This window comes from Brassica oleracea, chromosome C4, assembly GCF_000695525.1.
Source record: "Brassica oleracea var. oleracea cultivar TO1000 chromosome C4, BOL, whole genome shotgun sequence".
Classification (NCBI taxonomy): Eukaryota; Viridiplantae; Streptophyta; class Magnoliopsida; order Brassicales; family Brassicaceae; genus Brassica; species Brassica oleracea.
The window spans coordinates 3,135,659-3,150,716 of NC_027751.1; the positions used below are offsets into that span (position 1 = coordinate 3,135,659).

Here is a 15,058-nt window from a genome sequence, read left to right on the forward strand (position 1 = left end):
CGTCGACACAAAACGAGTTGGCCTCGACAAAAACGTCGTTCACAGCTCGTATGAGTGGTCTCGAGAACTTCTTGGACGTCATAGCGGCCACAAATCCGGAATGGGAGGCCATGTTCAGGACCATGAAACAACAAAACCCCATTCCAGGCGAGACATCCGTGCAAGTCAACGAGGCAGATCTCTCGAGAAGGAGCGAGGAATTCTACGACGCGGCAATGCAGCATTAGTTTTTTTTTTTGTTATTGTATTTTAAAATTCAAAACTTATTTATATATTATATAATTTCATTTTGATTCGGCCAAAAAAAAATTTTCTATTCGATTTAATTTCAATTAAAATTTTATTAATAAATTAAATAAATATAATTTTTATTTTATTTTTATTTATAAATTCAGTAAATAGAAAACAAAGTAATTTCGTCGCTAATTCCCGATGTATTAACGAGGAAAATTAACGACAAAATCTCGAGGAACTATTAACGAGGATTTTACGTGGATTCTATTTCGTATACTTTACGATTCAATTACGACGAAATATTTTCGTGTTCTTTACGTTTTTATTACGACGAATATATTTAGAGGTTTTTGCGGGTCTTTTACGACGAATCCTTTTCGAGTTTATTACGAGGAAGCACAACGACCGCGTTACGTGGAAAGCCCACGTGGTCTTTACGAGGAAAACTTAATTCTTCTTTACGAGGAAAATATAACCTCGCTAATGGACGAGGAAATGGCGACGAATCTTCTCTTACGACAAACGTATAACGACGAAACGCCTTTTATCGCCATTTCCTCGTAACTCTTCTTTTACGAGGAAATAACGACGATTTTGGCCGTCGTTAAATTTGTGTTTTCTTGTAGTGATATAGGCAGACGTCTCTTATTCCAGTATCTGTTGTTTTTTTTTTTCTTTTAATTATTTGGTGTAATAATATAACTATTTCTGTGTTTGCTTTTGGATTTGAATAACAATGAGCTATTAATTTACTGTTTGGTTTCGAAGCATTTAAGTTAACAAAAACAATTCAAGCAAAATGATCTAAGGATACGAACCAATGTTCTTAAGCCTCACGTTCTCTTGATGGACCGGCAGAAAATGACGCTCAAAATAGCCTATCTTGGATTAGCCTGAGCCTTCGCTCTCCCAAAGAAAAAGTATACACATGAGGTATATTTCTTTTGCCCCAAAAAAAAAAAGAGGTATATTTCCACGATGATGAAAAATTTCAAATTCCTAGAGTCATCAAAGTCAAATAATAGAGCTCCATAAGTCCTTGGAGCAACCCAATACTCAACCGCAGTTGATATGTGCTCTGTTGGCTGCACTTTTTGGTACATATTATTTTCTTTTACCTTCATTGGATTCATTTTGGTAGTGTAAATGTAGCAAGAATGACTTACAGTTTTGTTTCGTTTTGGTGTTTGCCAAGATCTCGTGCACTGGAACTCATGGTTATGGATTCTAACCATCCACGCGTTTTTACCTAATTGCCGCTCACTTTGTAATATATGAATTCAGAAAAAAATTTGTAAGTCACCCTTGTCAATTCGGATCTCTCCGATTCAACTCAGACAAAAAAAAACCTTTGTATATTATTCATTGCTAATAAATGTACTATTGTGACGGATGCGAGAAGAAACAGATTAACAGATGAATAAACGATAAAGAAAGACACAGAGATTTAACGTGGTTCAATCCTAACGTCCATGGACAAAGAGAGTACTTATTGATAGAGGCGGGTTTTCAGAGGACACTTCGGGCTACATAATAGGGAAAAACCCTGAACACACACACACACACACATATATATATATGAAAGCGTTTAATGAAACTTTCATATTCCTCAGATTTGGAAATGGATCGTTCGAGATCCATGTCGCAGACGTTCGATCCATGTCTTGCGGATCGTTTGATCCATGCACGGATCTACTGATCCTCCTTGTAGAGACCGTTCGATTCCTACCGCAGATCGGTCGTTCCATGACCCCTAGATCGACTGGTCTACGCCAATCAACTCGCAAATTCAAGGCATATTTCAACAAATCTCCACCTTAACTTAAATCTTCCATAATCAGATGTACCAAAATGCACTTCTTCATGCTCAGAATATAGATGTACCAGACTCTCTTTTTGCCTCAGATGTTCCGTCAAACTTAGATGCCAAACGCTCCTCAGAACCAGATGTTACTCATATCCAGATGCCTTCACTTAGGCCAGATGCTCTTCCGAGCCAGATACTCTTTCGAGCCAGATGCGCCTTAGGGCTAGATGCCCATCAAGGCCAAATTTTAAAAACTTGAGATACTTAACAACTCAAGACAATGCTTGAACTTTCTGTGAGGAACCGGCTTAGTGAACATGTCCGCAAGATTACCAGTTGTTCCTATCTTTTTCACTTTAATCCTCTTTTCATCTCTTAGAAAATGGCATCTTACATCGATATACTGGGTTTCCTCATGATGAACATGATCCTTGGCTAATTGAACTAAAACATATCATAAACATTGTATTTTTATCTTTAGTGAGCGGATTTAAAAATATTTATATTAAAGAATTAAATGGGTCAGATTTTTTTTTATTTTATTTTTAAGAATTATTAGATTTGATAACAAAATTTATTTTTGACTAAAGATAGGGTAAAATTTGTATTTATTGTTTCCAAGTTTATAGTTTACAAGCTTAGAAAATAATATTTTTTAAAAATTATTTTCTATATTTTGAGATTTGAGAAGATATTTTTTATATGAATAGGATATATAAGGAAAATATTTTATAAAATCTTGGAAATGTTTGACTTCAACAATTCAATAAATCTAAAATGTAGTGGTGATAAAAGCTGGTATTGGCTAAATATGTTTTGTAAATGTTACCAAATAGATCTCGTAATACCTCATATACTTGGGAATTTTAATATAATTGTCTGTATTTAGGAGTATTTTTTTTAAGTGTATATAAGCAAAATTCCCCTAGACTATATTTGCGAAGTGATTTTGCCACATGTCATTTTTACAATCAATTTCACAAAACAAATATGACATGACTACTGAAATTGATGACATGACTTCCGAAAAATATGACATGGATAATTTCATTTAATGTTGATTTATATTTTTGGCAAACTTAGTAGAATATGGTAATAATTCATATATTACATTTAATATTGATATTTATTTTTGATAAACTTTTTTAAAATATGGTAATAGCTCATACATCATCTATATAATAAATATATTTATATATAACATTTCAAACCCGTATAGTATATTTGCGAAGTGATTTTGTCACATATCATTTCTACAATCAATTTCACAAAACAAATATGACATGGTTACTGAAATTGATGACATGACTTCCAAAAAAATATGACATGGATAATTTCATTTAATGTTGATTTATATTTTTGGCAAACTTAGTAGAATATGGTAATAATTCATATATTACATTTAATATTGATATTTATTTTTGATAAACTTTTTTAAAATATGGTAATAGCTCATACATCATCTATATAATAAATATATTTATATATAACATTTCAAACCCGTATAGTATATTTGCGAAGTGATTTTGTCACATATCATTTCTACAATCAATTTCACAAAACAAATTTTTAAAATTTAAATATCTAATCGTAAGATCATTAGTCGTATATATCTACAAATTTTATAAATATTGTTTAGGTTAAATATTTGATAATTATACAATTTTATATTATTTTTATTAATTTTATACAAATTGATTTAATATATATCAAATCTATATTAAATATTAGTAAGAAAATAGTAAAATTTATAATATTTAATAAAATTTATTTTTAAATATAAGTTAGATTTAAAAAAAATTTACTGCACCAGCATGAAAACACCTAGTATCTTGTAAAACAATAGGAAAATGTTGAGCTTATTGGTTTGGGCCCAAACAGATAACCAAAACCGTCATGTGAATATGGGCTCAAATACTCGTCCTATAATATAAAGAACAAAACTTAGGTTGAGAACCTTTAAATTCACCTCTCTTCTTATTACCAATCAAAATGACACATAGATTAATAATAAAATACATTATTTTTTTAAAAAAAAATTTATAAAAAATAATGACGCTCATTTTAATGACGCTAACGCCACTAACTAAACCCTAAATCTTAAATTCTAAACCTTAAACCATAAATCTAAACCCTAAATTCTAAACACAAACTCTAATCTCTAAACCCAAACCCTATATCTTAAACCCAAATCCTAAACCGTAAACTCTAAACCCAAACCCTACGCCTTAAACTCAAACCTTAGAACCTATACCCAAACCTAGACTCTAAACCCAAATCTTAAACCCTAAAGAAACAACGTCAACATTAACCCAAACCTTTAGGATATAAGATTTGGGTTCAGAGTTTACGATTTGAGTTTAGGGTGTAGGGATTAGGTTTGGATATATGGTTTGAGTTTAGAGTCTATGATTTGGGTTTAGGATATAGGGTTTGGGTTTAAGTTTACGGTTTGGGTTTAGGGTTTAGAGTTTAGGATTTGGGTTTAGGATATAGGGTTTGGGTTTAGGGTTTAAGATTTGGGTTTAGGGTATAGATTTAAAGTTTAGGGTTTAGTTAGTGGCGTTAGTATCATTAAAATTGGTGTTATTATTTTTTTTTCAATTATTTCAGATTTTTTTAAATAAAATTAATCTATTTTATTATTAAATTAGGTGACATTTTAATTGGTAATAAGATGAGAGGTGAATTTAGGGTGAACCTCGATTGAGATCTTTCTTTTCTTGACAAAAAAAAAAGAAAACACAAAACAAATACATAAAATTGATTAGTTACATTACATTATCATTGTATATATATATTAATATATTCTAAATTGTTCTCAGATTCTATAAGAATATATTTGTTTTCATTGTGAGTTGTTGTTACTAACTACTAAAAGTAGAACCGTGAGGCCATGCAAGCACGGTCAAAATGTAATTTGCAAGATTCCAAACCAGAGAAGTGACTAAAAATGAAATGTGATTTTTAGATCTCTTGTTGGGAAAGATTTTAGGTAGTTCAAGCCACTCAATGTGCTGCTCACATTCATCATTGGCTCCTTCAGTAGCATCCAACAAAAGTTGTTTCTTTCTTGAATCTAAATGGTCAGTAATGAAATTTAGCAAAAAAAAAAATGGTCAGTAATGAAATTGTAAAATTCAACATGAAAGTTTGGGAATATGCCACACTCATATGTAATGAGAATGGAACTCCTTTTGACTTGAGATAAATATGGATTTGATTTGGTTATATATTGTACTCTCAATGGCGGCTTGTAACCATTTTCTAATACTTCTTTTTACTATTAAGATTTATTTTGTTACAAGTCAAACGTTTTGTTACATATGGAGTTGTGTATACAATCTTATGAGAGTCCTAGCGAGGGAACACCGGTACAATCTCATCGTCTGTCAAACACACAAACACAAACGGGAAACGTTTGCAAAGCCTTTACTACCGAGAGCAATTGATATTACCATGTCGCCCTTATTTAACTCCTTTGGCAAAACAAAAGTCAACTATTATTTTATGTGCTTGCTTATGTCATTTTTTTTTTTGTAAAAAAAGGTCAACTTCTCGGTGCAAAAACTTTTCATAGCCAGATAATTAAAAAATAGATCAACGAGAAAATAGATTTTTGTTTTTGTTTAGTGAACCATGGCATATACATGCGTTGACACGTCAGACATGTGTAGATGAATTAGCTCATTTGTATCCGAATATGTAAGTATCGTACATGTGACTTCAAACTAAATAAAGATGATATGAAAAATCTGAATCTAATCCTGGAATTTTCACTTTATTATATTTGTATAGTTATATAAAAGAATATAATGAGAAGTATTAGAATATGCCAAATACTATCCTATATTCTAGGAGTGTATATCTTCTTAGAGATCAATCCCATGTAAAGCGTAACAAGTTTACCAAACTCTGTATATTTATACGATGTATGATATCAATGGAAAGGCAAGGGAATTCACCTGCTTTCATGGTATCAGAGCTTAAAAGCTTCTGAGACATTTCTCTATTTTTCTTCTCCCGAAAATCTCTCTTTCTTCTTCCTCCAAATTTCTTTCTCTTCTACAATTCAATGGCTGCTCAAAATCCTGTTGAACGTGCTTTTAGGATAACAAACATCAAACATCACATCCCGGTTACTCTTGATTACCAAGATCACAACTATGATGCTTGGAGAGAATTGCTTCTCACTCACTGCTTAGCTTTCGACGTCCTCGGACATGTCGACGGCACTTCTGTTCCTGCAAACGACAACGACACACCGTGGCAAAAACGTGATGGAACTATGGATTTACGGAACTCTAGAGCAACAGCTGTTCCGTAGTGTGTTCAAAACAGGAGGCACTGCTAGGGACATTTGGCTACGCATCGAGAATCAGTTCCGAAACAACAAAGAGGCACGGGCTCTTCAGCTCGATCACGACCTAAGAACAACAAAGATTGGCGATCGCTCTATTCAGGACTACTGTCAGACCCTCAAATCAACCTCGGATCTTCTAGCTAACCTCGACGCCCCGGTGAACGATCGCACACTTGTTCTGTATCTTCTCAACGGCCTCAACAAGAAGTACGATAACATCATCAATGTGATCAAGCACAAGGATCCATTCCCTACTTTTGACGATGCTAAGTCAATGCTTCTCAATGAAGAAAACAGACTCAAGCGCAACCAGAAAACACCGTCAAACAATGACACTCCATCCTCATCAACTGCGCTCACGGTCAACACAGAGAAACCTCAGCCTCGCAACAACAAAAATAACCGCAAACAGTACAACAGAGGACGTGGAAGGGGGAACTACGGCAATCAGAGACCATGGAACAACTGGTCTCAACAATAGAATCAAGCGTATCAACTACCTCTCTTTCCACCGCCGCTGATGAACTGGCAGCATTACCCGTCGCCTTGGACTCAAATCAACCCTCGCGGAGTACTAGGCCCGGCGCCTACACGTCCAGACCAAGCCCACATTGCTGGCAATCTGCTGCAGCCTACTACGGACTTTGCGAGAGCCTTTAACACCATGACCATTGGAGACCCGGCTGCCGCAAACTGGTATATAGACTCAGGGGCCACTGCTCATCTAGCATCGACCTCAGGTATTCTAGACTCTGTTCTTAAACATAGCACCGGAAATTCTGTTGTAGTTGGTAACGGTTCATCCATTCCAATCACTCATACTGGTTCTACTTCTTTGTCATCACCATCTCGTTCTCTCTCTTTGAATAATGTCCTTGTTGCTCCTAACATTATTAAAAACCTTATCTCTGTTCGTCGGTTTACTAATGATAATTGGTGTTCGATTGAATTTGATCATTTTGGTTTCTCTATTAAGGATCTCAACACCAGGAAGACGCTACTCCGCAGTGAGAGCAAAGGAGATATCTACTCCATTCCTTGTTCTCAGAATAAACCGACGAACTCACCCTCTGTTTTGTCGTTGCCAATCCTTCTTTGTGGCACAAAAGACTTGGCCACGTCAATAATAATTCTTTGCGTTCTTTGATTTCTTCTCAATTTATTGCTTGTAATAAAAGCGAGTTTCCAGTTTGTTGTGAAGCTTGCCAATTGGGTAAACATCTTAATCTTCCTTTTCATGAAAGTACTCGAATTGTTTCAGCTCGTTTTGAACTAATTCATTCAGACGTTTGGACATCTCATGTTCCAAGCATAAGTGGTATTCGGTATTATGTTCTTTTTCTGGATCATCACACTCATTTCGTTTGGGTCTACCCATTACGAAAGAAGTCTAAAGTTTTCGCAAAATTCACTCATTTTGTTTCTTTTGTGAAAACACAGTTCAAAACAACAATTCAATCTTTCCAATGCGACAACGGCAGAGAATACAACAACCACCAATTCTTAAACTACTTCTCTGTGAATGGTATCAACTTCCGCTTCTCATGTCCTCACACCTCTTAGCAGAACGGCCGTTCTGAACGAATGATAAGAACCATAAAAAACACCATTCGCACTTTTCTTTTTTAAGCCAAACTCTCACAAATATATTGAGTTGAAGCGCTCCACTGCTCAGCCCATCTTCTCAACATTCTTCCATCAACCTCCATTAACAACGCCATTCCTTTCCAGAAACTATACCACAAAAAGTCTACCTATGATCATCTCAAAACCTTTGGTTGCCTTTGCTACCCAAACATCAACTTCTCTTCCCTTCACAAACTAGCACCCGGCTCCGCACCATCTCTTTTCCTCGGCTATCCAACAAATCATAAAGGATACCGCTGCTTAAACCTTAAGACCAGAAAATTATCTCTCGTCATGTGGTCTTTGACGAATCTATCTTCCCAGCCGCTGAATCTCTAGCAAACTCGGCGGTAACTTACAAATTCCTTGACCTTTCTGAGCCAGCTCCTCTGTTTAAACAGATTTTGGAAACTCCTTTTCAAACGTCGCCTACACCGGCTCAAACTCCGCCCATTGTCGCAACATCCGCTGCTCCAGTCTGTCCTCCAAGACATCCAATGACTACTAGGAGCCAAGATGGCACAAGGAAACAAAGATCTGTTTTATCTCTTCATACTTCCACGATCTCACCTTTACCAAAAAGCCATCTTCAAGCTCTCTCTGATCCGAACTGGAACCCTTCTATGACTGATGAGTACGGTGCCATGGTTAAGAATAAGACGTTTAGTCTAGTACCTAGGCCTCCTGGTGCTAATATTATTCGTTCCATGTGGCTTTATAAACATAAGACAGGTGCAGATGGTGAGATTATGCGACAAAAGTCGCATCTTGTCGCGAATGGGAAGTCACAAGAAGCAGGATTGGATTACGATGAGACGTTCAGCCCCGTGGTGAAACTAGTCACGATCCAATCCGTCCTACATCTCAGATTGCAGAATAGTTGGGAGGTCCACCATCTAGACGTCAAGAATGCCTTCCTCCATGGGAAATTAGACGAGAAGGTATATATGCATCAGTCACCGGGCATGGTGGATTCGACGAAGCCACATCACGTATGGAAACTAGAGAAAGCCATTTACGGTCTCAAACAAGCACTGCTAGCTTGGAACGCACGCTTCTCCGGCTTCGTTCAAAAACTGGGATTCAAAATGAGTAGCAGCGACAACTCTCTCTATGTGTACGATAACGGTTCAGAACGTGCATATCTTCTTCTTTACGTAGACGACATCCTTCTCACTGCATCTACTCAGCAGCTCAGACAGTCGATAACGTCTCTTCTAAAACAGGAGTTCGAGATGTCTGACGCTGGACGCCTCTCTTACTTTCTCGGCACTAAAGTAGATTACAAAAATGTTGGTCTTTTCTTGAGCCAATCGACTTATGCTAAAGATATTCTAGTTCGTGCCAGTATGCATGACTGCAAGCCAATTTCAACACCAGTAGGCCTGAAGTCGAAACTTTCTGCTGAAGACGGTGACAAGATTAAAGATCCCACGTTATATAGAAGCATCGCCGCGCTCTCCAATACCTTACTCTGACACGTCCTGACATTCAATATGCGGTTCATCAGTTGTGCTTGTACATGCATGATCCGAGACTGTCACATTTTCTTGCTATGAAACGAGTGCTTCGGTATCTCCAGGGCACTTTTTCTCATGGCCTGCAACTCCAAAAGACCTCCTCGACGTCTCTCATTGCCTACACGGATGCGGACTGGGCCGGCTGCCCTGACACACGAAGATCGACATCTGGTTACTGCATCTACCTCGGCGATAACCTAGTCTCATGGTCCTCCAAGCGGCAAGACATGGTATCAAGGTCGAGCTCAGAGGCGGAATACAAAGGAGTGGCCAATGCTGTTGCTGAAACTTGCTACATACGTAATCTTTTGCTCAAGCTCAAAGTCCCAATAACCGCAGCCACTTTGGTGTATGGTGACAACGTTAGTGCCGTTTACTTGTCCAAAAATCTGGTTAAGCATCAAAGGACTAAGCACGTCGAAATTGACATCTATTTTTTCCGTGAGAAAGTAGCCATGGGACAGGTTCGAGTCCTGCACGTACCATCATCATATCAATATGCCGACATACTCACCAAAGGCCTTCCTACGTCATTATTCAACGAATTCAAACACAGTCTCTCCGTCCGAGCACCCGACGATTAGACTGAGGGAGGGTATTAAAATATGCCAAATAGTATCCTATACTAGGTGGCTACACCCCGCACAAGCGCGGGGGTTGGTGTGTTCTTTATCATCAATAATAGTGAGTGCGATCTTTTGGATGTCATTGTTTTAGTATCACTTTGTCTATTTTGTTTGTCTATTTAGTCTCGTATTAAGATTACCTCCATTAACTGTCAATTTTATTTGTAAGATTATAACTATATATTTTTTTCTTTTCGTTAATTTTGTTGATTTTCTCCATTCTTATCTGATATCGTGGATTTTCATAATTGACGCCCCTCTCAAATGGAAGGTGTTGACTGTTGTCATTGTTAATTGTACATTTGTAATCAATCACTTGGTTACAATTATCAATTGTCTTCAACGTGCAGGTGGTTTCTATTGCTCTTGTTGTTGAACGCCATCTTCATGTTTGTTATTTATGCTTTCGCCTCCGTTCTATTGTGACTTTACGTGCAGGAAGACCATATTATATACACGTATTAAACTTGTATTTTGTATGTTTTCCAGTATTTGTGATTCAGTGGGTTAAGTGACTGCTAGAAAAACATTATCGAGATAGTTTAATACCAATTGATTAGTAGTCTATCCTACCTGTCATTATGCTTGTGTTTTCCAGCATATTTCGTCAGTTGTTTGATCTTAACTCATACATGGTCTCAAACATCTCGAAAAATAAATATGCCTTTCATAATCACATTTTATGGAACCAGCTCTGGCCAATAGTAATGCGAGAAAGTTCAATCCGAACTTCCTAAACAAAAAACCTTATTTGCAAATCCAACATATAGCACATGATTCAGTTACTATGTTGAATAATTGAAAGAAGTAACATGTAAAAATATTGTACTTTTATATTTTCTTGGTGATGGATATGACTCGAGTAAAGAGTTCATATTGTTATCAAAAGCAACAACCTGTTAAGAACAATAGATTATGATCAATGGCTTGTAGCTTTATTATTAGTAGATCACAAAGGGTCAATCAAGGAGACTGGAACCAGCATCAGAAATTGCAACATATTTGTCCGCATCCTCTACTATGAATAAAGTCAAGAAAGTCATCGGAATGTTTGTTTTTTACTTCGACATATATAATATAACCATAAGCTGGAAAGAAAAGAATACACGTTAAGAGAGAACAAAAAAGACTAAATATATCAAGCAAGATTCAATATTGTATAATACCTGTGATATAAACCTAAATCATCAGTCTGAAATTCATCAGTCTTGGCAAAGATGAAACCCTAACCAAGGAAGAAAAAATAAGATCAGACTAAATCATCATCAGGAAAAAATATCATCAAACTGGGGAAAGATACAAACTGATATGACTAATACATAATAATCTGAAACTGAAAATGACAAAGTAAACCCACACAAAATTTAAACACAATACGATGAAAAATTAAGGAACCTAATAGAAAACCTTAAAAGCAACCAATAAAACTGGAAAAAAAAATAGAGTCCAAAACTGAAAAAAAAACAGAGAGATAGAATTCTGTGTACCTTATACAACGCATGGCATTGTATCTAAAGTCTGTGTTCTTCTTGGTCAACAATCTCCAGCGTTCACTTAAATAGATAAATCTCATTCAAAAGCATTTTGGACATCATAAAATTACGGTACCAAATTCCTAATATCAAAAGGAAAGAATTAAACATACGAAAGGTTTTGTTGAATGTTGACATTTGTATTACGTGAAAATTTTATTTGGTTATGACGATAACGTTACGCTGAGACCCCACCATTCAAGAATCGCTATCAGAGATCTGAAGGTTCTCCATTGATCCACATCTTGAGTTCCTCCTCACTTGCTATCTTTGCTGAAAATTTTCCCGAGCTATACAAATATACAATTGAGAAAACAAAATCTTAAAATTAGATTACTGGCTTTAAAATATGAGTCGGTGAGTGTGATCCAGAGATAACTAGAAAAATCTTGGAGTTTGGATATGAGAAGCTAAACTGAAATACACTAACAAAAGAAGGAAGAAAGTAATGGTGGCAATAAACTCAACGATGTGCATCAACGATTTGCTTTGAACTCTCTATCTTTATTTATCAGTAACGTTTTTATATTGAAACACAATTGATCTGAACTAATATGAATGTATCTTACCGAAGTATTTGATTTTCCTCGAACAATCTGAAAACGTGTTTACGATCAAGGTATGACAGTGTTCAATATCTCCTATAACATTATCAAGCATTCTCCCAGATGCATCACTTGGATCAATCTTTGATTCTCTGTCTATAACCGTGAAGGCGGATGTGTGAATGTTAGTGGTCTTGCGTACATGATGCAGCTGCATTGGTAGCTTTGCTGGAATCAGGAGACAATGAAATCGAATGAGAAATAGCTGCAACTGCTATGGTGAAGGCAAAGAAAACCTTTAAAAAAAACAAACAAAACAGATTATCCTTTAGAAGGGTTAAGACAAGAACCGTTTAAATTTTCTGAAATTTATTTTGGTGTGTTACCTTGAAAATCATAATCGAGTGTTGCTTTTCCATTATCCTTGCACCTGCATATAAACTGTCGGTGTAAGAAGCGAAGAGGATGAAGAAAGAATCTAAGAAAGCAATACCGCGATACCCCTAACGACTTATTTTTCCATCAGATTTATTCTTATCTACTTTCATCACTTTCACCTCTGCGCAGAATAAAGCAAGCGTTCTTATGCTCCCGACCGCCTCGTTGGCTACTTGGCTTGATATACACTCTCACCTGACAGTGACAACATTGTACTGAAAGTTACTCCAGAAATGGACATAAGTAGGATATTTGATATCGTTACATTTGCATCTGCGATTACGACGACCATGAACTTCTTGTAGATATAACCACAAAGCCCGATCACGGAAGCATCGCTAGAACAATGAAATCTAATTGCTAGCTCGCCACTAACGGGATGACCACATCAGCCATGACAAACACATGATTATTTTAGGTTTGAGCCAAATGCATCTCCGACTAAACCACGAACCGTAGTATCATCAGAAGAGAGCTTGGCTCCAATAGCAACACTTGAATTCTAATTCTCATCGACTGATCCAATTTCCACGTGAACCCCTTTCTCATCAGCTGCAGAAGTTTACATCCGACAATAGAGAGAAATATCGTTTGTGCCGGGTAGACCACCATTGAAACTACATCGAGAAGAATCGAGATCGATTGCCTAAAATCTTGTATCGGGTGTTAATTGGTCACATGATTTGACAAATGATTCTATCACGGTAGAGATTAGAATCTCAGAAGTTGTTGCTAGATGTAACGGTGGATGATCGGCTTCCTTTAATATAAAATAAGGGATACACTGAAGTGTCGATTGGATTGAGGAGAGGTAGAGAAAGAAGAGGCCGATGAGTAAGAAAAAAATATATTAAAATGTCGGAAGGGGAATCGCAAGCGACGAAGGAGATGGTGAAGATGTCGATCAACCTAATCTTCCTATGTGTCTGTATTAACAGACTGGACCAGATACTAAGCCCAATAAAGTGAAAATCAATTAGCCTAATCTTTTCTCGAAGCCCATGCGTTACCATCTATTTTTACAGGAACTGACACACGGCGCAACTCTGTAACTCAGACTTATCTGAGACAATGATGAAAAGAACTCTAACTCGTGTTAAACGAAGACAGTTTACAATGTGGAAAAACTATAATTGTTGTTTTTTCATATAACGTGATGAACCTCATTTAAAAATGAAACTCATAATACACTTATAGGCGCGGCCCACAGAGAAAACTTAAGAAGCAAAGGTTTCCGACCTTCATAAATATATATTTGTTTCGGCCATCAATGTACAAATTATCCTTTAGTTTAGTGGTATAAATGTTGGTGTTTGTATCTCAATAACCCGGGTTCGAGCAATAGGCTTGACACTTTTTCACAATTTTTAAAAGTGGGACCCACCAAAATACTGATGTGTCGGCTCAGGAATGAAACAACTGTCTTATTATATTATATTTTAAAAGTAGAACCCACCAAAATGCTGACGTGTCGGCTCAGGAATGAGGCAACTGCCTCATTATATTATAGATTCTAGGAGTGTATATCTTCTTAGAGATCAATCCCATGTAAAGCGTAACAATTTACCAAACTCTGTATATTTATACGATGTATGATATCAATGAAAAGGCAAGCGAATTCACCTGCTTTCAAGAAGTAGGATATATAAAACATCATAAAAATCGAAGCAAATTTACTAAAACGTAGGATTAGAACTAGGCTGGTATTCAAGTGTATGGAACGCATGTATATGGAACGTTAATATTGATTTAACACTTTTAGTTAATTAGTTTTCTACAGAAACTATAGGAAACTCCAAATCACAGAAACCATAGAAGAACAAACATGCCGACAATTAACACTTTTACACTCTCTCCTAAAATAAAATCCAAATCGGTGACCAAAGATATATGGCTAGCTCACGCAACCAATGCTTAGGGTACTTAAACCATTTATATGATAATAACACCATGATTTATATTTATCGTCAGTTGGTTGGTTGATCACAAATCAACCGTAAAATATAACTAAAATGTTCTCATTTAATTTAAACTAGGATAAGACCCGCGCCTTGCGCGGAATTAAGTTATTATTTTTATTATATTTTGGAGAATGAAACAATAGTTTGGCTTCATTTGGATTAGGAATGTTCAATCCAGATATCGGGTTGGTTTCGATTCGGTTCGGTTTTTTTTGGTATTTTGGTTAGTAAAATATAACTACTATTCTAAATCCATATTTACTTTGACTTTAGTCTTTCACATACTTTTGAAAGATTTCAACTGGACAACTAAATTGATCAGCCAATCTTGTTGCTTTAAATCATTAGTATATATATATATATATATTATTTAGTTTGAATATTTATTAAATAAAAATTCATATGC

At 36.0% G+C, this 15,058-nt stretch overlaps 2 protein-coding genes across 2 annotated transcripts; both read left to right on the forward strand.

Moving 5' to 3' along the window:
- The first annotated feature begins 6,116 nt into the window (after window positions 1-6,116).
- LOC106337854 lies at window positions 6,117-6,885 on the forward strand. Its single transcript, XM_013776962.1, has 2 exons — window positions 6,117-6,318; window positions 6,383-6,885. Exons 1-2 carry the CDS (start codon window positions 6,117-6,119, stop codon window positions 6,883-6,885), a joined length of 705 nt encoding a protein of 234 aa, XP_013632416.1.
- A 39-nt stretch (window positions 6,886-6,924) lies between these two features.
- LOC106337855 lies at window positions 6,925-7,551 on the forward strand. The gene has a single exon (XM_013776963.1). The coding sequence runs from the start codon at window positions 6,925-6,927 to the stop codon at window positions 7,549-7,551; it is 627 nt and encodes a 208-aa protein (XP_013632417.1).
- The last annotated feature ends 7,507 nt before the right edge of the window (window positions 7,552-15,058 follow it).